A 21668-nucleotide genomic window follows, 5' to 3' on the forward strand; every position below is an offset into this window, starting at 1 on the left:
CTGTGGTCAGGTCACTTACAACAAATCTGACAGGGAACCCTGCACAGGGCTGGAATGCCATGGACAGGAGAAGCAAGAGCATCTGCACAGATAAAGTCCTGTACTCCTAAGCGAATACAAGGGAAATGCACTGTTAGTAGCCTCAAAAATGTTTGCTGCTTGTACTCATCATAAATATTTATAGTACAGTTAAAACTTTACTTCTATTAATAGCCTGTTTTTCACTTCAAAGCTTTGCTTGAAGGAACATGTAATGATTTTATAAAATACAGCACATGGCAAATTTGGGGTTCACTGAACAATATGCAATGAAAACTCAGGCCAGATTTGGACTTGATTTTTTAAGACTGAAATGCTAACGTCCTTTATTTACTATTAACTCCAAATGGAAATTAAAACATTTTGCCACTGAAAGGGAAAATGTTTTGATCCTGTTCAGATGCACTTCACAAATACTTTCTACCAGAGATACAGAACATCTGTCTGATGTAGTAGTTAAGAGAGAAAGGAGAATCTGAAGAGATGATACAATACATTCAAGAGATATGAAATTAAGAGAGAGCATGCTCATTGCAATGATGCCATTCACTGTATTTTCACAAATTCATTAACATTCACATTATATATCCTTAATTTATTTAATTAAAGCTCACATCTTACCATGAACTCTTGATCCTGTACTAGAATCATCACTAATACCTTGTGGACTTACATCTTCAAAGGATGTAGTATCTACACACAGAGACATAAAGGAAGATGTAAAATAAAATAAAGTGGAAAGAGTATTAAAATACTTATCAGTGGTAAAATGGGCAAAATTAAAATATTTTTCAAAGCAATCCATTTTTACTTAGGAAACATTCTGTAGGAAAAACCTTGAAATATTTTTTAACTGCAGTTATTAAACCAGTTCATTATCTTAGCACTGCAACTCAATTATTAAGATTGTAAAACTTAAAACATTAAGTCAAACCAATATTTACACAGTTATATAATGGTGCAAAAAAGCTTCTACCTATACCTTTATTATTTAGCAACTGCTTGGATCTGAAGCCTGTGGAGGAGTTGACAGTGGCAAAGTTGATAGCTGTAGTAGAGAAGGCCATAGCTCCCAATTCCTTCCTCCTTTTACCCGTGGATATATCATCAGGACCCTCCAGATGCTCAGAACTACCTGTCCATTGTCCTCCTGCCAGGACCATGGACTGCACCAGGTCATTCATGGCTGGGATGCAAATGAAAGCAAATGATCAGCGTGGGCAATGTACCTGCTCCGGTCGTTAATTTGCATTGCAAAGTTCGGACAGTTTTCTAAGCATTAAAGCGCCCGCAGCCGGCAGGAGCAAACCAAACCCCGGGCACCGCATGCAACCGGCTGGGAGAGAGGGAGGGAGGCAGGGAGGGGGCTCAGGCTCCTGAGCCCAGGGAGGTGCTCAAAACAGGTTTGTCAGGGATCGCCATGCGCCAGGTGCTGTTAGAGGCTCTGCCAGCTGCTTGCTGTGAGAGAATGGGATGAGCAAGGACAAAACAGGCACGGGTGCTCATACAATGGAGTGCCAGCGCTGACACGGGATCCTTGTACAGTGCAGGTTACTGCAGGGACACTGGGGTTTACAGAGCAACAGAGAGAGGATCTGAAAAATACCACATCTGATGATATTCACCTTTACTTCCCCAAACTCGAGAAAACTGTCCACCCCTCATTAGAAAATAAAACAAAACAAAAGAAATCAATGCAGCATTCTGGCAACGAGAACTGATGAACACTCGCAGAGTGACAGACCACCAGAGAGCCTTGCACAATCTCCTACACTTGCTTTAAACAAAAAAAATAAATTACAGTGACTTCTTAACAAAAGGCTTATGAAACGTGTCATTTAGAACTATTTCCATTAACACAGTGCACTGTAAATTCATATACACATGGGGCCATGTGTATATACACAGCTATGTATACAAATATATGCAGTCACAAGGCACTGAATAGATTATATGCATGTGCATGGCAACGTGTGGCTACGTGTGTGTGCACAGCTGCACAGACATAAAAGTATTCAGTGCCAAAAGTAGTTTTTTTTTTAAAAAAAAAAAAAAAAGGGTGGGGGGAAAAAGTAAAAAGAAAAAAGCTCCAGCTCCTTGTACCGTAGCAGGACTTGCACATCGCAAAAGAGGAGGAAAAACAGAGCGCAGTCCAGGGAGAGGTTAGTGAAAAATTAGTAACGGAAGCCAGTGTAGCCATTGAGAAGAAGCTGAACTGTCATAAAGTCTTACACATGGAGCGACGGTAGAAGGCCTTCATTTTGTCTTTTTCCTTCGGTCTGTTCCTCAAAAAGGGCAGTCTTTTCAGTGCACCCACTTTTATGTCATAGCATGAGGAAAAACGGAAACAGGGAAATGAAAGAAAAAAAGGGAGAAGAACAGATGGAAGTTAAATGTTGAAACTAAGGACAGAAATGAATGTCTGAGTTTAAGCTAGGTATTCTATGCTAAAAGCTATCATTCTCCTGCTTCTGGGTGATAATGAAATATGAAAGTACACTGAAACAGGAAAATTGCACTAGGAAAACTTCCATAGATAACTCAGAAATGCACTGAAAATTACAGTGTAGAGGGTAATACAGTCTGAAGCTCTTAAAAAAATAAATGTAACTTCTTTGCAGGCGATTACAGGAATCAACCACTAATAATTTTTACTGTGAAAAATAACTTTTTTTTTTAACATAAAGAAAAATGTGAAGCAAAAAAAGCTGAAAATGAAAGCAACTCTAAGTACAATTTCTATGTTAAAATATGTTCCCATCGTTATTTTGGGGGCTTAATTACTTCTGTAATGCTTTGCCTGCACATCTAAGAGGACACAGTCTATTATCAGTCTTCCATTTTGTGCTCAGTAATTACTTTGGTCATCTACTATCTCACAGAAAACCTGTGAGGGCCTTATGATCAATGCAATTTGTGGGCAGTATTTTGGTAATGTACTAAAATTGATCTGTTTCAAATGTGCAAATATTTTAGCTGAAAAAACACCAAAGGAAAAAAAAAAAAAAAAAAAAAAAAAACAAACACAACAGCAAAAGAAAATCCAAATGTGAGTGTTACTGTAACGTTTTGGGAGGGCCCAAGGAAAACTGAGTTAAAGTCTACCAGGAGAATTACAGAGTTAAAATTACAAATAGTTTTAAAAGAGGGAAGAGGGGGAAGTCATGAGTTAATCTTGTCCTTAGAGTCAGGAACTCTGCATTAGGAACTGCTGACCTGCCTTGGGTAAGTCTGGGGGTTGATGTCAGGCACAGGAGCCACCATGGAAAGATCCAGAAGGAGACACAGGATGGAATCCCCCAAAGTGCTGATTTCTGCAGAGATGGTAGCAGGTCTGGCTTCTGCAGAGGTCTGTCAGACCATGCTCTGCCTGGTTTGTCTCTGCAGCCCCTTTTGGGAGGCATGCCCTGCTCCCCCAGCTTGGCACACAGCAGTTTTGTGTACAGAGCAGTGCATATATATCATATATACCATTTACAAGTGCACATGAGCTACCTTGGCAGTGAAATATTCCCTATTCCTCCCTCTCCATCAGCTCTTCCTGTGTCTGCACCCACAGGAATAGGTTCACAAAATTATCTAACCATGGAGGTCATTCTGTCCTATTTCTACTTTTTGTCATTGAGACGACACAGAAAAAAAAATCCTCTGTAACTTCTATCTCTTTTACAAAAAGATAACTTATCCATCTGTAACCCTTTATGGAAGATAAATGACTCCTCTTCACTAAAAACTCCTTAATCTTATGAAAAAGTAACCAGAGGATGCTGAACAACCATCTGAGTCATCTCTCCTTCCTGTCCATTAACACAGATCCCCTCCAAAACGGCTGATTTATGGCTCTCAGCAACTGTGCCCACCAGGAAACTCCCCTGCAACCACTGATGTCCTGGAAATCCTGCATCAGAAAGGCAAAATGCTTGGAGGGGAAACCGTGTCAGTAATATCTGCACAGAATCCACCTCAGGCAATGTCCTGGAATAGTAATAATAACAATTAATACTGGGATGGCAGAGCTACAGCAGAAATCAACTATTCTTCTTCTTTTCAGTATTCCATGAGCACTTTCTTGCCTTCTGAACTGAGAATGAATGATGAGTATTGCAGAATTCTTCAAAGGAGCAGGAAACATTCCATTTTGTAACTCTCCTGCTTGCCTGAAATAAATAAATTGCCTGGAGAATTCAGTATTAAAATCCTGACATCGTTTTGAAAGAAAAAAAGAGAAGAAAACATGAGGCAGAGATCCTTAAAATGCCTCGGTATTGGAAAATGGAGCCAAGAACACTTTTTTTATTCTGTCTGTGACATGGCGTGTCTGCTACAGGTGTTCCTAGTACAGATGACAGTTTACTAACAGCCCTAATTCCCTGGGAACTTGTTAATCCCTTGAAATGGCTAAAGTGGAAGTCAGCAAAGGATATCTGTATTTCTCCACAGAAAACATTAATCCCCTCTGCTTGCCTTGGGTTTTCTCTGGAAAAGCTCAGAATGGCCCCATCCAGAGAAAAAGCTCTGCACAAAGCAGGTGTCAGATCCATGGCACTCACCTGAGCATTAGGGGGTGATCAATCATAATTTGTGAGCAGTTCTTGGGGAGGAGGCTGTACTTCCAGCAGGCATGAAAAGCCAAGGTGAAACCCTGCAGTCAGGAGCACACACTTCCTGCAGGATTAACCTGTGCTGGGACAGCAAAAGCCCTCCAGGCACCCCCTCCTTCCCACAGGGAACGGGCTCTGGCCACGCTCCAACCTCAATTGGCGTTCTCTGAGAACAGAGTAACCTGATTTTTGTGCCAAGATCACCTTTCCCAGGGAAATAACAGCTCTCCTGGAAACACTTGCATGAGAAAGTGGCCTGTGTTGGGAAAACACAATCTCCATCACTACCCACAAAACAGGAAGAACTACAGATGTTACACACAGCAAACACTTTTGACATCAGTATCTCTGACAGGGAATGGGGGGTGTGAGCCCCGTGTATCCTGGAGATCTCTGTGTCAGATACTCAAGTCCTGCAGCTCAGAACGTCGCTGGTTTGTGCCAGGGAAAGTGAGCTGCCTTCTCCTGCCTCCCCGAGGACACGCAGGACATTTCACCTCGGCAGCTCCTGCTGGAACCAGCTCCTTCCCAGCAGCTGGAGGTCAGGGTGGCACAGAACTCTTCCAGAGCCAGAGCTGCCTTCAGCCAGCACACAGAGCTCCAGCACCTAAGCACTGACACAGACAGGCAGCATTCACATGTTTGCTCCCTCCTGCAGCTCCTTCAGTAGAAGCTGCTACTGCCAAACTGCTTCCCACGGAAAAGAAAGGACCCCAAATCCCGGGTTTTAGGACTTACGGTGACTATAGGAGCAGAAGAAATAGACTGCAAAATATGCACCATCACAGCACTCGTTGCACTGAGATAGTTTCTCTGCTTTGTGAGGCACAAACTGTCTCAGATCTCTGTCTCAGAGACTGTCAGAGCTGAGTTGGCACAAAATGCATCTGAATTCTCTGGAAAACTGTGGTTTCCATGGCAACATGTGTCATGGAGGAAGGTTAGGATCTGGAATTAGATCAGCCCTTCCAGTTTGTGGATAAAAACACTGGGATTAAGGGAAACATGAACAAGGTCCATGGAGTAGAAAATTAATGAGGTCTGAACAGCATCAAACCTCTTTTGAGGCTCAGCCACAGTAACTGCAGCTGTGGCTCCCCAGGAGGGTAACTGCACACTACAAGGTCCCAAGGATCATGCAAAGAAAACTGTAACAGAAAAGCCCTTCCAGAACATGACACAGATGTAGATGGGCTGAACCACAGCGTGCACACTCTCAGTTCCCACTGACACACATCCAGGACAGTTTCAGTCACTCCCCAGGTCCACACCACTCACGGTTTGGATGTAAAAGCAACAGTTGCTTTTAAAAAAGTTTTAAAAGTACCTGTTTTGAAGCTTACACTGAAAAAGGCCAAGCTCCCCAAAGGGAAAAGTTAGTAACAAAAGTGCTAAAATGTACCCTTGAACTATTTTCTTCAGTTATTAAAACAATACAGATCTGATTTTAACTTTCCCTGAAATAGCATTTTTGGATGTTTTTAACTTTGACTAAGCTTCTGCAAGAAGCACAGATGAAAAAATATCCATCATAATGGCTGTAGTAATTCATAGCTGGCACAAACCCCAGACCTGCTGTCTTTTGAAACCCAATACATTAAATTTAAAAGTAGTAGTGCAAAGACTGGAAGTGACTGTTAATGCACACAGATGCTGATGCTTTTACATGCACAGCCAAAATGCTTTTGGTGCACAGTTATTAAATAGAGCCATTATATCCTGATAACTCGGCTGTAATTACCTCTCGAGTTGTGAGAAACTGGGCAGTTTATGATTCATGCCAAGAGTGAAGAACAAAACCCATAGATAATAAATAATAAACAGAATCTGAGCTTTTATATATCATGGGCACCCTAATGGGATGGCTATCCAATCTTTCAAGGTCAGCAAATTGTGCCTGAAATATTCTATCTAATCACACTTCTTTAAGTCCTCATTCTCCCTCTCAACCACTTCACTCCAATTTCAGGATCAGTGACAAATCCTGTATTTTTAACAGGTTGTGTTTCTACATTAACACTTCCTGTTGCATATCCAAATTTTGTCATTGGTTTTGTGAGATGCTGGGGGAGCACCTTCAGACAGAAGGTGTTTTTAGCAACTCAAAGATGTTAGCACAGCCACAGCTTGGGAAACACTTCCAAGACAAGGAGAAGGAGTCATGCTGGGACAAGAGGGAGAAATAAAAAGGGTCCTTGTGGTGACACCTGACACTCCATCCCAAATCCTGCTCACCTGGCCCAGTACCAGTGCCTGCTTCATGCTATCCAGGCACTGGGCATGTATTTTAACACTTGCATTTTGAATGCTCAAAACTAGTTGTGCCCAAACACTCTGGGGAGTTTGCAAGAATTTCTGTCCTTAATAAATTAATTCAGGCTTCATTCCTACAGACTTAAAAACGATCTTTACAAATCCTCCACAACACGCAGTCTTTTCCAACGTTTAGCCAAGGTTTATTCAGGGAATGAAGTGGTTTGCAGTACTCACTACTACTCTTTTTGGTGCCCAGGGTCTGCCCGTCCTCCAGGGAGTTGGAGCCCACGGAGGAGCTGTCCTGGCTGTCCTGGTGGGGCAGCTGCAGGAATCCCTCGCTGGACTCAGAGCGCGTGGGCGTCAGCGTCACTGACTTCAGGCGCTCACGGTTCCCGTCCTTCTTGGACTTGATCAGCTTCCTCATCTTCAGGGTGATCCAGTTGCCCCTCCTGTCATCAACAACACAGCACATTCACTGCATTTGTAACACGTTGCTTAGGCCTGCAGAGTCTCCTAATTTTTATGCAAGACATGGATGTGATTCTGATCCCACGAATGTAATGGACTCTCGATTTTCAGCGGGAACAGAACAGGTCTGCTGTGCTTTGGAGATGTGTTTTATTTTTACATCACATTCATCACTACCTTCTTGGTGGAGATGGCTCGTAAAATTTATACTGATCCATTATCTTCTCCTCCAGTTTCTCCTTCTGCCGCCTCAATTCATTTAGTTTGTCACTGCAAACAGAAATTAATGATAATTTATACTTCAAAAACATACACAGGATGCGTAGGCAGCACATTCCTCTGGAAATCTTTGATCTGACAATTTCCTCACCTTTTGTGAGGAATTCTTACATAACACTTGTTTCTTATTGAAAAAGCAAGAGATACAGCAGACAATCAGTCTTAAGCTTAACTTTATGATATAAAATGGAACAAAATTCTGTTTGTGTTTTCTACATACATTCCTCCTTTTTAAATAAAGCCCTGTATCCTTTAGATAAGCACATTTTCTCTTCTATCAAGTCCACTAAAGAAATTTAGATTACAAATCTAAAAATTCATCTGCAATGTATGTAGACTCATGTATGAATCTATCAATCTACAAATACAGTGATTACAAATCTAGGCTTTGCCAGTAGTAGAATGAGGGATAAATATAGTTTTTATTTTATTTACTTCCATCATCAGTAATGAACACAGTTGCACTGATCCTTTAGAACTACAAATATAATGTTCATATTTTGAGTTATCTGCTTTACATTTATCACTGAAATTCTTATTTTAAAGAGAAACATCTCAGAAGCAGTCGCATGTGTTGAATTCTATATTTAACAGAAGATTTAAAAAAAAAAATGCAGGTGCTGGTGTCATTGCCCTAATCACAGTGATTTCCTTGTTTTCACAACTCACATGTACTGCCTCTGCTCTACATGGAAGAGATCCTTGCTTTCCATGTTCTGCTCCAGTAACGTCCTGTTCTGCAGCATTAAGGTCTGGATTTGGTCCAGCAGGTGTCTGTTTTCCTCCTCCAGGTTTCCTTTAAGTTGGCTGAGCAGCTGTTAGATGAAATTGCCCATTCACTGATATGTGAGTGTATTTTACACAGAGATAATGAGATTATCAAGAAAATTTAGGCCTACAGATGGATTCTGAGAGTCAAATCGAACTCAAAATTAAACCATGAATCAACTCATAAAAGCCTCTTTGATGCTTTAAATAATTTCAACCAGTTTCCCTAATATGAGCCTGAAATTGTGTATTACCTGTACAGCAGGCAAATTAATTATCTTTGGATCCACTTCATTATCTATAAATGACTGATACTCCAGCACTTAATATTATTTTATGAATCTATAAATACAATTATAAAAATACTCCAATGATTCCAACCTTTACAAGCAACAGAATTCCCACATACCTCACACTGATTATTTAGCTTTGTTGATGTAATATCCAGTTGCTGGTACTGCTCTTTGAGTTTGGAAAACTCAGCTTCCAACCGTGTTTGTTCCAGTTTGGAATTGTTCCATGTTGTTTTCAGATTCTTGTGGTCAGTTTGGAGCACTTCATTCTCCCTCAGGAGTTGGCTATATGTGTGAGTGAGCCTGGAATGCAAAGACACCATCAGAGAGTGCTGGAAATGAATTTGTTACCCACACTCCCTCTGAAATATGAAATTTCCAACTACTCCATACAATACATACACTAATTCCTTACTATCACATACTGTAAGTTATCCCAGCCTAATTTTCCTAGGAATGTGCTCTGCCTTTGAGCCAAGCACTGTTCTCTGTATATTTAAATACAAAGCAGCATCTCTACATCGCAACTAGTTTTAAGATTTAACTTTTCAAAATAAAAGAAAGTTACAAACCAGCTAGGATTTCTTGCCAACACAAAATAGGAATGGCCTAAACTTTAACAATTGTGCAGGTTACACATATCCATTCCTGGGCTCCCTTTGCTCCTCCTGGGCTCTGCCATGTCCCTTTGTCCCACATGTCCTCTCAGGATATAATGACTGGTTTTGTGGGATCATGAATATTTGGAATAGCACCACCAGGTATTAAGAAATGTGAAGGAACACTTCTTCAGGCTGCACTGGCTTGTGCTCAGGTGCCAGAATTCTCTTTACCTTTCATTCTCATCCCGAAGTTTTTCGTATTCTGCTGCCACAGTTTCATGTTTCTCACTTTGCTGCAGCATTTTGTCCTGCTCTGTCTTGAGAACCTTCTCCAGTTCTTCTAGCTGCACTTTCTGTTTCAGCAGTTGATTGTACCTGCAGACAAAGGCAATATTTACACTTCTTTTTGTGGCACGCCATTAAAAAAAAAAAAAATAAAGGCATTTTGATGAAATGGCCTCTGTCAAAGTTTTAAATCTTAGAGATTAAGTAATGGTGACTTTACTGATCTTACTCATTCTATCACTTTATTAGAGAGCAATTTCTGCTGAAGGGCAGACTGGTTTCCCCGAGTACTCACCTATCCTCCAAGTCCTTGTGCTCCACCTCCAGGTTTTTGTGAGCGGCCTTGAGGCTGCCGTGCTTGGCGATGAGGGACTCGTACTCGGTGGCCTGGCGCTCGTGCAGCTGCTCCAGGCGCTCGTGGTCCTTGAGCAGGGCCTCGTAGAGCCCCTTCAGGTCCTCACGCTCCTTCAGCACCGCCTCGTTCTCGTTCTCCAGGGCCGACTGCTGGATCAGTAGCTGCGCGTTCTGGTTCATCAGTGACGTGCTCTGCGAGTTCAGCGTGGAGTTCTCCACCTGCAGCAGGAAGGAACCCCAATGTACATATGCAGATAGGTCAGGATTGAAAAACGTGATATAAAGGGACTTGACTTGCTACCTAACAGGCCACTGCTGGCTACAGCAAATAGAATAAATCTGTTTTCATCCTAGGTCAGTGGCAGGTTATTTTCATCACAATCACTGATCAAATTTTCCCAGTTATCTCCCTTGGTTTACGTCTGGAAGCTGCATCTGATCTATCTACATATGAATTAACACCTTAAGAAGGTCACAAATATTGGCAGATGCTGTGTTTTCAGTTCTCCAAGGACAAATCCATAAGAAATAATGTTTGAACCCCCCTTGCTGTTGGACAGACTGACAGTAAAACAAAACAAAAAGAAATTCTAGAAGAAGTCTGGTTTTTACAGCAGAGGAAAAATAATTACAAGCTTAGTCTTGAGTGCAGAGTCCCGGTATGTTGTGCAGTCTGGGTTATTTTACCTCCCACTTAAAGATTTCTTGGGTTTAACCCTTTACGACCTTCTGGTTCTTCCATTTGATGACCTTTTCTTATATTCCAGGAGACAGCTCCAATTCAAAATGTTCCAAGAATATTTTTTAGCAGAAAGCATTGAAGCATGTGATTAAATTGATAGGGATGGATTAAACTACTGTTTACCTTTCAACATCTGTTAAAATGTTATCTTGCTGAAAGAGCCCTTTTCCTCTAACATCAAGATACCTTGGAGAAATAGATCACCAGTGATCCTAATAAAAGCCAAATCTGTGACATGACTAAAATAAAAGGAACTTTCATACTGACATGGAGATATATTTTTTTAAAAATTCCATACTGTCATAGTAAAATTTTCATGGTATCCATGCATTCCTTCACAACTGGAGTTCCGACAGGAGCATCCATTTAACAGAGAGGGAGATATATAACAGCACCTGGAAGGAACTACTCATGTTCTGTTCTGTGCTCTTTTGTGGAACAGCACCAGTTCTCCAACAACTGTCCCAGAACAGTATTAATGTCTATTAATACACTAAAGCCTTCAACATTAGACAGTTTAAGAAAGTCCCAACCAACCAACAACTTCACTTTTTGTGCCTCTGGAGAAATCACTGGATATCTTAAAGAGTCGGTGTTTGTCACTTGACCTGTACCAGCTTCCTTCTCTTTCCTGTTCAAGAGACAGAAACCACAAACTACTGAGCCTTCTAATACCCTCGGGGTATCTATTAAGGAAAAAAAATTCCATCTCTCACTCCAGTTCCCGCTGTTACTAGGGAACAAATCCCTTCCTGCTGGAACTGCAGTGTTCTTCGTTACAGATGAGAAAGCTGAACCTTTCACTGGAGATGAAGTCATGTCTGATGGCATGGGTGTGCTGGGAAACTTCCCAGGCTGAATCCCGAGTTTGGTTAGGTCAGAATTCCCAGTTACCCTTTCAGACATCCCTTCTCTTGGCTGCTCCTTATGGGTGTCAGGAGGAAGAGAAGAATGAGCTGCCCAGGAACAGTTTTGGCACAGTCCAGGTAGAGCAGCTCAGCCAACAGTTCATCACTTTGATTTTCCTGAACATATTTCAGCCTCTGCTTGGATTTGCAGTTCATGGAGAATTGTCTTGCCACAGAGGAAGGGCCCGTGCTGCTGCTAGGCATGAGGCAAAAAAGGAACCACATAGATCTGTCTGGAGTTTTTTGAGGAGGGGAATTACAAAGTACACAGAGCTCTGGATCTCAGCAAACTCCTCTCAGCTGGTTAAATGGAGTATTTCTGTGTCATATCCACTGGTTTTTAAAAACCAGAGGAGGCACAGGGTGTGCACCAATGTCCTGTTTGACTGGAGTGCTGTGCACTAATGACATTTCAGCGTGGCATCAGAAAGTGCATCCATGGGACAACAACATTCTGCTTCCCAGGAAGAACTAGGAGGAAACTCCAGGCACCCACCAAATGCACTATTTATTGGATTTAAACAGTCCTTGACATCTTGATTCCCATCAGCCCTCCATCCTTTCTGACACTCTTCACTATTTCTGCTGCACTGTGGGGTTTTTATCCCCTCTTGAAGGAGTTTTGATTCTTAGAACTCCAAAAAGCACTAAATCCATTAACAAGAATATTTTACGTTTAAAGAAAAAAGAGACATATTTAATAACCCTATTAAACTATAAGGGCAACATCTGAATTTTGGCCAGAAGAGCTGCAAGACTCTGGGGACAACCATTTTTATAATTTCCATGGTCACACATTATCTTTTTTACTGCCTCTTAATTACCTAAATTCAGGTCTTCACATATTTATGTAGCTTTCCATTTTATTTTTTTTTCTTTTTTTTTTTTAATCTTCTGTACTTAAGTATCTTGATTTTCCTCTTAGGTATGGCTTTACTTTTATTTTTTTAGGTATTTATAAAAATGGATAAAATTTATTAGAATGTGGTTGGACACACTACTTTCCTGACCTAATTTATAGATGTATAAATACAAAAAAACCACCCAAGGAATCTTGGAAGACTGGATAACAGAATCTACTCTACTTCTAAGTATGAAGTCAAGATTTTACATTGGACAAAGGATCAAAACCAATTTCTAAAAATGTAATTATTTATCAGCAAACAAACTATTACCTGACTGCTGAGTGCAGATTATTTTCACATCACCTTCTCTCCTATGACTCTCTGGGAAGCCAAATGTGATTTTAAAGCTAATGATAACCATATATTGTAAGCTTTCCTTCAGAAAAAAAAAGCCCCTTTAACTTTTGAAAAGCAAACTAAGGCAGCATTACCTGCAGCTTGGCATTCTGTGTTTGCAGAGTTGTGTTTTGTTCCTGCAGGGACGCAGTCTGTCTCTGCAGGGCCAGGATCTGGGCCTGCAGGTTGTTGTTCTGTGTCTCGAGCTGCTTGAGCTGTGTTTTCAGTGCCTGCTTCTCTGCCTGCAGCGTTGCGTTCTGGGGGTTAAAACCACACAAAACCTCTGTTCACAGCTGCTCCAGGAACTCCAAGATAAAACAAAAGTGTTTTCCAGACCACAGAAAACAGCAGGACTGTGCAGAGATTTACAGGGTGGGATAAAACTGCAGAGCAAACACGCTTTGGGGGGATTTATCATTGGAAAAACAGGTAACAGCTGTTGTACCTATGGAGAAACAGGAGAGGAACCTCCAGGACTGGCATAAATAGGGATTATATAACAGGGATTTGAGAGAGAGCTGTGGATTCAAAAGGGCAAATTCAGGTTTTCACATTTGCTATTTAAATGCCTGTCAAGTGCTTCATGGCATCCCACAGAGCAAAATCCAGCTGCTACACGCTCTGTATTTAATTCAGATTCTGCTTGGGTTGGAAACGAGGTGAAAAATTAAAGTGTCCTAACAGCATCCTCATTTTCATTACTGGAACAGCTCACCACAAATATAACCACCAGAATGAAATTTAAAACACATCTTACATTCCTCTCCACCTCGATTAATCTATCTTTAACTTTCAATAATTCTCTAGTAGTCTCCTGATTTTCTTTCTCCCACTTATTGACAGATTGATTTTCTTCTCCACTTCTTGGGGGAGAATTCTGAACCATCCTTTCCTCTTCTTGTCTTTGCTTGAGAGCTTCATAGTTCTTCTTCACCTGGAATTATTTAGGACAACTCAGGTTAGGGCTTAGAATTTTCTATTTTGTATGTCCAAATTTTAATAATTTATTACCTAACCATGCCCCTTCTCAAAGAACAGGAAGTGCTGTTATTGTATTTGTAAATTTGTTTTTTTGTATATGTCTGGGGAGATGATGTACAAATTATTTATGGATATGGACAGTTTAACTCCAACAAACAGCAGACCTCTATTTTCTATTTTATTTCAGTGTTTTTAACTGTATACCCCAATTTTTATACTAAAATTCTACAACCAAGGTGACAGAATTTCCTTTTTTAACCGATCTACTCAGGCTGCTCCAGGTAGGCCAGAAAATGTAACTGGAAATGACATCCCAAATCAAATCAACACCAGGTTATTATTTATCCAGTTGATGTTTTCATGGCCAGTGAATAAACTCAACAAATTTTCATGTGCTTTCAACACAGTCTTAGAAGCATTTACACCTTTGTCCTGCTTTCTATCACCATAATAATGCCCAATTTTTGCTGTCTTACCCAAAAATGTAGAAATAAAACCAGTTCATTTGATATTACAGAAAAAATGCTCTTTTGCTTACTGTTTTCAGTTCCTGACGCAGTTGCTGGTTTAGATTTGTTGATTCTTCCAAACGAGCCTCCAAAGCAGCAATTTTTTCTTCTTTTATTTCCAGAGACTTCTTGAGTGTGGATTCTAATTTGGACTCCAAAAGCTTGTACCTACTCACCAACAACAAAAGAGAGTCTGTATTTCAAGTAATTTTTGGAGGTATTTCAATTCTAAAATGCTCTAGAACCAACTCATAGTTACATTCAAAAATCCCTGAGTGCTGTGGTAAAAAGTATGAAGACACTTCAGCATCCAGAGCAAGTCCTGTATCAAAAATAACCAGAAGATGGTTGTCAAAACCATTTTTGACTCCTCTTCTCTTTTAAAACATGTTAGACCCAGAACAAGACCCATTCAGGCACACCAGGGGGGTGCTGGGTTTCTCTGCATCGTTAGTGAGTGGTGCCTGCACTTCTTCTGGCTCCACTCCAGTGAATCCAGTGGGGACCTGAACTCAATTAGAATGTGAAGTACTTGGACAGCAAGATTTTCATCAGTTCCCATTTCCTGCCAGCTCCAAAGAGGAGGACAGGGAAGGAGCTGGAGCACAGGACTGTGCAAGTACACACTCATTTGGTGCATCAATGTGAAAATTGCTCACTCAGCCCAGCTGCTGATATTTTAAGACTGCTGCCACCCTTGATGTGCAAAGCTTCCATTTTTAACCACATTCACGACATTGTAGGGCACCAAAAACCCCCCAAAATGTGAATTTGAGAGAAAAGTGATCAGATAAACTGTATTGTTTTAGAACTGCACATCCTTTATGGGAAATACCAAGACACACACTCATTAGTCACTTGTAAGCAGTTCAGACCCTGTGTGTGGCTCATAATCTGGAGAACATCTCACTCCTCCCCACAGCTGCATAAAATAAACCCAGCTACTGACATCCCCCTTCCTAATCCTGGCTGCTAAAGGATCCATCAGTTTAGTGAGGGGAATAAACTGCAGGAGACTCCTGAATGGATGAAGGCATCAGATCCAGTCAGGAACTGGAGCAGAAGACCAACGGGAAGAGAATTAATAAGCAGAGAGCTGTCCACTAGCATCCTGCAGCAGGAGGAGAATCCGAGATTTTCAGATATGACAATGAATTCCCAAGGATTTATGGAATAGTAGGCACCCTGTGCCTAGTAAAATATACAGTATTTCACCTTCTTGAGCCAAAGCACAGCTTTGGCTACAAGTAATTCCTGCTACTGAAAAATGACACAATTCTATACAAAACAAAGGAGGAAAAATAATAATAGCAGAGATCCAATACCCACTTACACTTTGAACAATGAAAGATGGTACAAAACTTTTAATATACCTGCAACTTGTATTAATTTTTTAAAATATAACTGCAAGTATGGGTTATTTTGGATTCAGGGTCAAAATCCATAAATCTGTTTGTCCAAGGACAGCAGGCAAGAGAGAATGGAAAACACTTCAAAGTTAACTCATAAAATGTGGCCAGTTTAGACCTCAGCAGGAAGACTCTGAGATGCTACCAAGATAATTTCTTAAAAACCACCAGCAGCTCTTTCCAATCAGGAGGAGGAAAATGGTACCTTTTTAATTTCCATCATCAAAATGACAGAGGCAGATGAAAAGTGAGAAGTACACTGAGAAGTAACTTGATCCATAATCAACCCAGCTCTTCATAGCCCTGATGCAAGAGCTGGTAATGACTCACCTATGTATTGCTATGTAAGGAAAGCAATCCAGGTATCTTTGGGATGAATGAAGAAGTTGAGAACAATGGAAAAGCAGGATATTTATTGGCAGAGCAAAATTTCAAACCAATCCTAGTTTTCACTTTGAAAACAAACATTGCTCTTTCATGATCCTCCAGCTCCATATTGAGCTTGGGAAGAAGCTCAAAAGAGCAGCAGAGCCCAACTTCCTCTAACCTAGAACCTGATTAAATGTTGCTCAATCTGAGCTCCATCTAAGTTTAAGCTTCACCTTGGATCAAGCACTGGTGGTTTTTTGTTGGGTCTGTTTATCTAAGTACACACCAAATACTTATCAAGTGCTTTACGTGGCACAGAAATGCTTAAATCAGAAGAAATCCAACCAGTCCAGGTTCTGAGAACTCTTGAACTCATCTGGGAGCTGAGAAATGCAGGTGAAAGCCAGCAGCACAAACCAAGAGGGTGTTATTACACATTCATCCACAGGACCTGGCACCACCCCTGGGACAGAGCACTGGGAAAGGGAAGCTGGATTCAAACCCCAAACGTTATTTGGGTTCCATTGGACACAGAAGGCCCTAGATCCATCTCCAGGCTCCCAACGATCAGTTGTAATAACAGATCATGACAGCAGAACTGCACTGGAAAGCAAAGCTTGGCCAGAAGCCCACACTGTCTGCTTTGCCCCTGTCACCAACTCTCCCTAAATCCCTGCAGGATAAGGCAGAGGAGGAAAAATGCAGCAGAGGAAACAAATGTCAGGGCAGCAGCTGCTTTCCAGTAGCAGGTGTGGAAGAGTGATGGAGCCACTACCAAGTTCTGAAGATACTCAAGCACTGGATACTTCCCAGTCAGGGGAATGGGAATGCAGCTTCCTTTAGGATGGAACAATTAGAAGGAAATGGTTGCAAGGAGTCAGACACTTTAAGGTAATCACTATTTGATAAAAACCATTTGTGTCAGGCAGACAAAAAGGAAAGAAAACCGACTTTGAGCTAATTATCTTTCACTGCTACTGTTGCTGACTAGAGCATAAAGCATTTTAATTATAATTAACTGTATCTCCTGACATACTTCAGTGAGTCTCTTAGCAACAAAAAGTGGCAACTCACTGTCACAGTCAGCTGAATGTGAAAGCACATCAACTAATTAATTTCCAAAAATACTAAGTTCTTTTTTTGGATCTATGAGTGTGCCTTAAAATTCTAAGAGTATGCACAGAACCAGTCTGCAAAACCACTTTATGAATAACAAAGATCCTCATTTGTCCTCTTTGTCATGGAGGCCCTGTCCTTCTCACCTGTCATCACTGCTCTGCTCATCGTGCAGAAGACGCTCCTTGTTCAAGCCAATTTTTTCAAGCTCATGGGCCAGTTTTTCCAGATCATTGTTCATCTGTTGAGTCTTCAGTTTCTCATTCACCAAGTCCTTGCACAGAAAAAACTGCAGTAAGTATTTTCAGCAAAATAAAATAATGTAATCTTAGTTCTAGGAGTGCTGAGACAAGGGTGTTTTATCACTACATGGCTGCAATAATTCAACTTTAACTCTTCTTCCAGTTGTCAGCTTTCAGCTGTATCAGACCTTCTATTGTAACTAAAATAGGATTTCTCTGTGCTCTCTCCCTTTCCCTTCAGAATTTCCCGTTAAATTTGGTCTGGAACACGACGGTGAAGGGGAAACATTACAGCAAAATTATATTCTTCCTTCTCATGACTATGATTATAGAAATTTTGATTATCTAATGCATAAAGGTGCTAACAGCAGACAGATTAAAGGAGGAAAAAAACCCAAATGAGAAACCCAGATGTAATTTCTGTACATTATAAATGTATCACGATGGGAACAGAAACTCCTTGTGTTTACCTCTCTCAAAGTGACCAAGGTTTTCTTATCAATGGTAGCTCTTTTCACCAGTTCCTTGTTTTCCTTCTCCAGCTCTTTCAGGCGCAGACAAGACTCTTTATATACAACAATTTCTTTAAAGAGAGATTTATTTTCCCTTTCCAGATTACTGATTTTGACATTATTTTCTTCTAAGGTACTATCCTTAATTTCTGCTTGCTGTCGAAGCCTTTTATTTTCCTTTTCCAGCTGTTTCTTATCTTTTTCCAGTTGAGAAGTCTCTTGTTCTAACAACTTATTCTCCTTTTCCAACTGCTCCAGGCGCTTACTGGAGATTTTTAATTCTTCCAAGTTCTTTTGCAGGGTCTGATTTTCAGCCTCTAAATCTTGTAATTCACTCTCTAATTGCTGAATCTTCTTATTGCTGTTTTCCAGAGCTTTCTGTAGCCTTTGGTTTTCTGTGTCCAGGCCTTGGTAACTGACTTCCAAGCGTTCAGTCTTCTTAAAAGAGGCTTTCATCAGTTCAAGGCTTTTTTTGAGCTGCTCCTTTTCACTCTCCAGCTCCTTATTTTCTAACTGTAACTGTGCCACTTTAATGCTTGTACACTTCAAGGATTCAATTGTCCTCCGTAACTCTAAATTTTCTTCATCAAGTTGGGAATTTTCCTTTTCTAAGGACTCTAATTGAAAAGTGAGGTTTTTCAGGCTATCCAAGGTTTTTTTCAGCTTTCTGTTCTCCGCCTCCAGGTCAGAGTTCTCTTGTTCTAAGGCCTCTATCTTCTCACAAGTGATTTTTAGGTTGGTGATTTTCTTCTGTAATAACTCATTTTCCTTCTCCAGACGATGCAGCTCATTCTCTAATTCTTCTGCCCTCTCCCCTTTCTCTTTGTAGTGTTCCAGCTCTTTCCTGACTTGTTTTTTTTCAAATTCCATCTTATTTAACTTACTGCTGGTCTCTTTGATAGACTCATGGAGGATTTTATTTTCCTTTTCAATTTCTTTCATTCTTGCCTCAGCACTGATTTGTGAGCGCTGCCTTAGAGAAGCCACAGTTTGATTCAAGTGCTCATTTTCTTGTTCTAAGAGTTTAATCTAATTCGGGTAGAAAAACGGTAAAGTGATAAACAATGTGCCAACAAGAACTGCTTTAATATATAAACTAAAAGACATTTGTCATATCCTATTTACCTTTTATTTTAAGTTAAAGAAAATCTCTTATTCTGCTAATATTTATGTGAAGAATTACAAACGTTATTTCAAGTTTGACGACAAAGTAAACATTCAAATCTCCTCCTCTGGAATATAAACAGATAAACTCAAAACTAATAAAGCACAAATCAAAGTAAAGCTTTACCTACTTCCTAGCAAATTTAATTTTCATTTGTGTTTACCCTCGTTTACACTGTTTATTCTTACACTCTGATTTCCAGAGCTGTGTGCCCATGAAGAACAGGACTGCAGCAAGTTCTAAACCAAACCTGAGATGGAGGGAGGTGTGGGAGCCACAAAAATATCTTTATTTCATTTGGAAAAAGTAGAGGTGATGGGTAGGAGATGAGGGCATCCTGATCATAGCCAAGAACAATTTGAGAAGAAAGACACTGAAGTTACACTGATTTTTGAGTTAAAAAGAACCATTGGATATTCTGTTCCAAACCAGCTTCAGAGAAAGTAAATCATGTTGGAATTATTTTCTAAGGAAATATTTTCCCAGACCTGCCTCGAGGATAAAATAACACCTCAATTTTTATTATTTCTTGACTGTTTAGGTTGCTCCAAATCATTTGGAATTGTTTGGGCATGTAACACCAGACAGCAAAATCTAGCAGAACTGTTTGGATCAATATTTAAGTGTACACTAATAACCCAGTGTAAGGGATGTTTCAACAATAAACTGTTTGGGAGAAAAGCAAAAGTGCTGCTTGCAATGAAAAACAGACTGAGAAAATTATAGGCTGTTCTTCCATAGTGAAATCTGAATAGAACTATTATTGACAGATCCACGGCTCTGCTCCCAGCAATGGCAAACTGCTCTGGAATATTCACGAGAAACTCATTAACAGGTGCCTAAAACCACAACTCTGGAGCACCTGGCATGGCACTGAATTACTGTCCACGAATTCTGGGTCTATAATCCCATCTCTACAAAAAATCCTGATAAATGCCTCCATGATTTCGGATGAGATCAAATGAACCTCCTACAGTCAACTCCAGTAAGTGTCAGCACAGGATTTTGAAGAGAAACGGAAGATACTGTTGACCCATCAGCCCTGAAGGGTATTATTTTTAAGCAGAAATAGTCCCACTGAAATATCAGTCTTAAAACAAAATATATATCTTTAAATGAAAGTAAATCTTCCATGCCAAACTTTTTTTTTCCTCTCCCCCCTTTTTTTTTTCCTTCTGGAATTTCATCTACTGATTAAACAGGACCTTTAAAAATATTCAGCATTTTTTGAAATATAATATTCTGCATTTCAAAATACTCTACTTTAAATGAAACTAAATGGCCATATCATCAGGAGGTATAAACAGAATTTTTAACTGCCAGAATCAGAACTGGCAGTTCTAATTCTGAAGGACTCAACTCCTAAATCTGGGACTTCCAGAACTCTTTTTTTTCTGGTGGCTGCTCTGCCGACACCTCAGAAGGTACCAGTGTCCACCAAGGCACAGGTACGTCTTTTACAAAGATTCAGGTGCCAGTTTTTGGCAGTCACAAGTAAATCCAGGTGGTCACAGCAGGAACCCATCCCAGTACAGGGCAGAATTATGGAGCTGGATCCAAGGCTGCTGGAATTCCCATCAATATTCCAACATTAGTCCACACACTGCCAGCTGCCTGGGACCTGTTCTCCTCCTCTGGGAGGTGCCTGGCCTTCCTCCAAAGTTCCCCATTTTCTCTTCTGGCTGAGCTACACCCTCCAAGCAACTCCAGCAGATGCCCACAGAAGCCACAGGAGCATTATAAGCACCACAAAGCTGTAAACCCACCAGGAAAGCCTCAGCCAGAAATGAGTCACGTCTCTCACTGGCTGCAGCTCTCAGCAAAACTGTTTTCCTGCAGGAACCTCCTTTTGGCAAATCCACTACATTTACAATCCCTTTATGTCTGTAAAATCCTCCAAAAGGAGACCAGCAGAGCACAAAGCAACATCAAAACTTTTGGTTCTGCTACTCACTTGTCGCTCAGAGTTCTCTCGAAGTGCTTCAAGTGTCTTTTCAAGCTGTGCTTTTTCTTTCATCAAATCTTTATTCTGATTCTGACTGTTCTGAAGACTTTGTTTCTCTTGGCTAATTTCATTCTCCAGCTCTTCAAGCTGGGAAGAAAAACTAAAGTTTTAAAATGTACTTAAAAATTACAGTCTTAGCTGGGTTGAAGGCACTCTTACAGAAATGAATAAAGAAGCTTAAGGGAAAGAATAAAACAGAGTTTTCTAGTCTTTAATTGAAACATTAATTTCTTCTGGGAATACATTTTCTCCCTGGCTCAGAACTCTGTATCTGTAAAGTACTTTAGTGTAAAAAAAAAGGGTCAGATTTTCTCAGGCTCTGGATATTTCCTCAAGCATCTTTTTTTCCTCTCAAAATTCCATTTTAGTGAGATTTATACTGCTCCTCCAAGACCCTTTTAACTTAGGAAGGTAGAATGTTGTTTGATCTTACTTAACTATTTCAAGAGATAATTAAGATGATTCCTTGGGAATTAAATGTATGAGTTTGTTTTGTCAAATGGTTCAATTTGCAGAGAGCAAAA

General features: G+C 40.4%; 1 protein-coding gene across 7 annotated transcripts in view; it reads right to left on the reverse strand.

The window, feature by feature from the left end:
- Window positions 1–21668, reverse strand: part of CCDC88A (coiled-coil domain containing 88A) — a 62805-nt gene that overhangs the window by 7566 nt on the left and 33571 nt on the right. For 6 of the 7 annotated variants that reach the window (XM_083858143.1, XM_083858146.1, XM_083858140.1 and 3 more), the window contains 15 exons: window positions 21094–21231; window positions 17933–19003; window positions 17367–17494; window positions 14356–14494; window positions 13594–13770; window positions 12932–13093; window positions 9887–10164; window positions 9538–9681; window positions 8821–9007; window positions 8313–8458; window positions 7542–7634; window positions 7131–7345; window positions 2272–2355; window positions 1022–1225; window positions 661–732 (listed from right to left, as the gene is read on the reverse strand). In XM_083858143.1, the coding sequence (XP_083714269.1) occupies window positions 661–732; window positions 1022–1225; window positions 2272–2355; window positions 7131–7345; window positions 7542–7634; window positions 8313–8458; window positions 8821–9007; window positions 9538–9681; window positions 9887–10164; window positions 12932–13093; window positions 13594–13770; window positions 14356–14494; window positions 17367–17494; window positions 17933–19003; window positions 21094–21231 (3238 nt within the window). The remainder of the gene's footprint in view (window positions 1–660; window positions 733–1021; window positions 1226–2271; window positions 2356–7130; window positions 7346–7541; window positions 7635–8312; window positions 8459–8820; window positions 9008–9537; window positions 9682–9886; window positions 10165–12931; window positions 13094–13593; window positions 13771–14355; window positions 14495–17366; window positions 17495–17932; window positions 19004–21093; window positions 21232–21668) is intronic. The other variant, XM_083858145.1, reaches the window with a different exon arrangement.

The sequence above is a fragment of the Zosterops lateralis genome (genome assembly GCF_965231275.1).
Source record: "Zosterops lateralis genome assembly, chromosome: 3".
In the NCBI taxonomy this organism is placed as follows: domain Eukaryota; kingdom Metazoa; phylum Chordata; class Aves; order Passeriformes; family Zosteropidae; genus Zosterops; species Zosterops lateralis.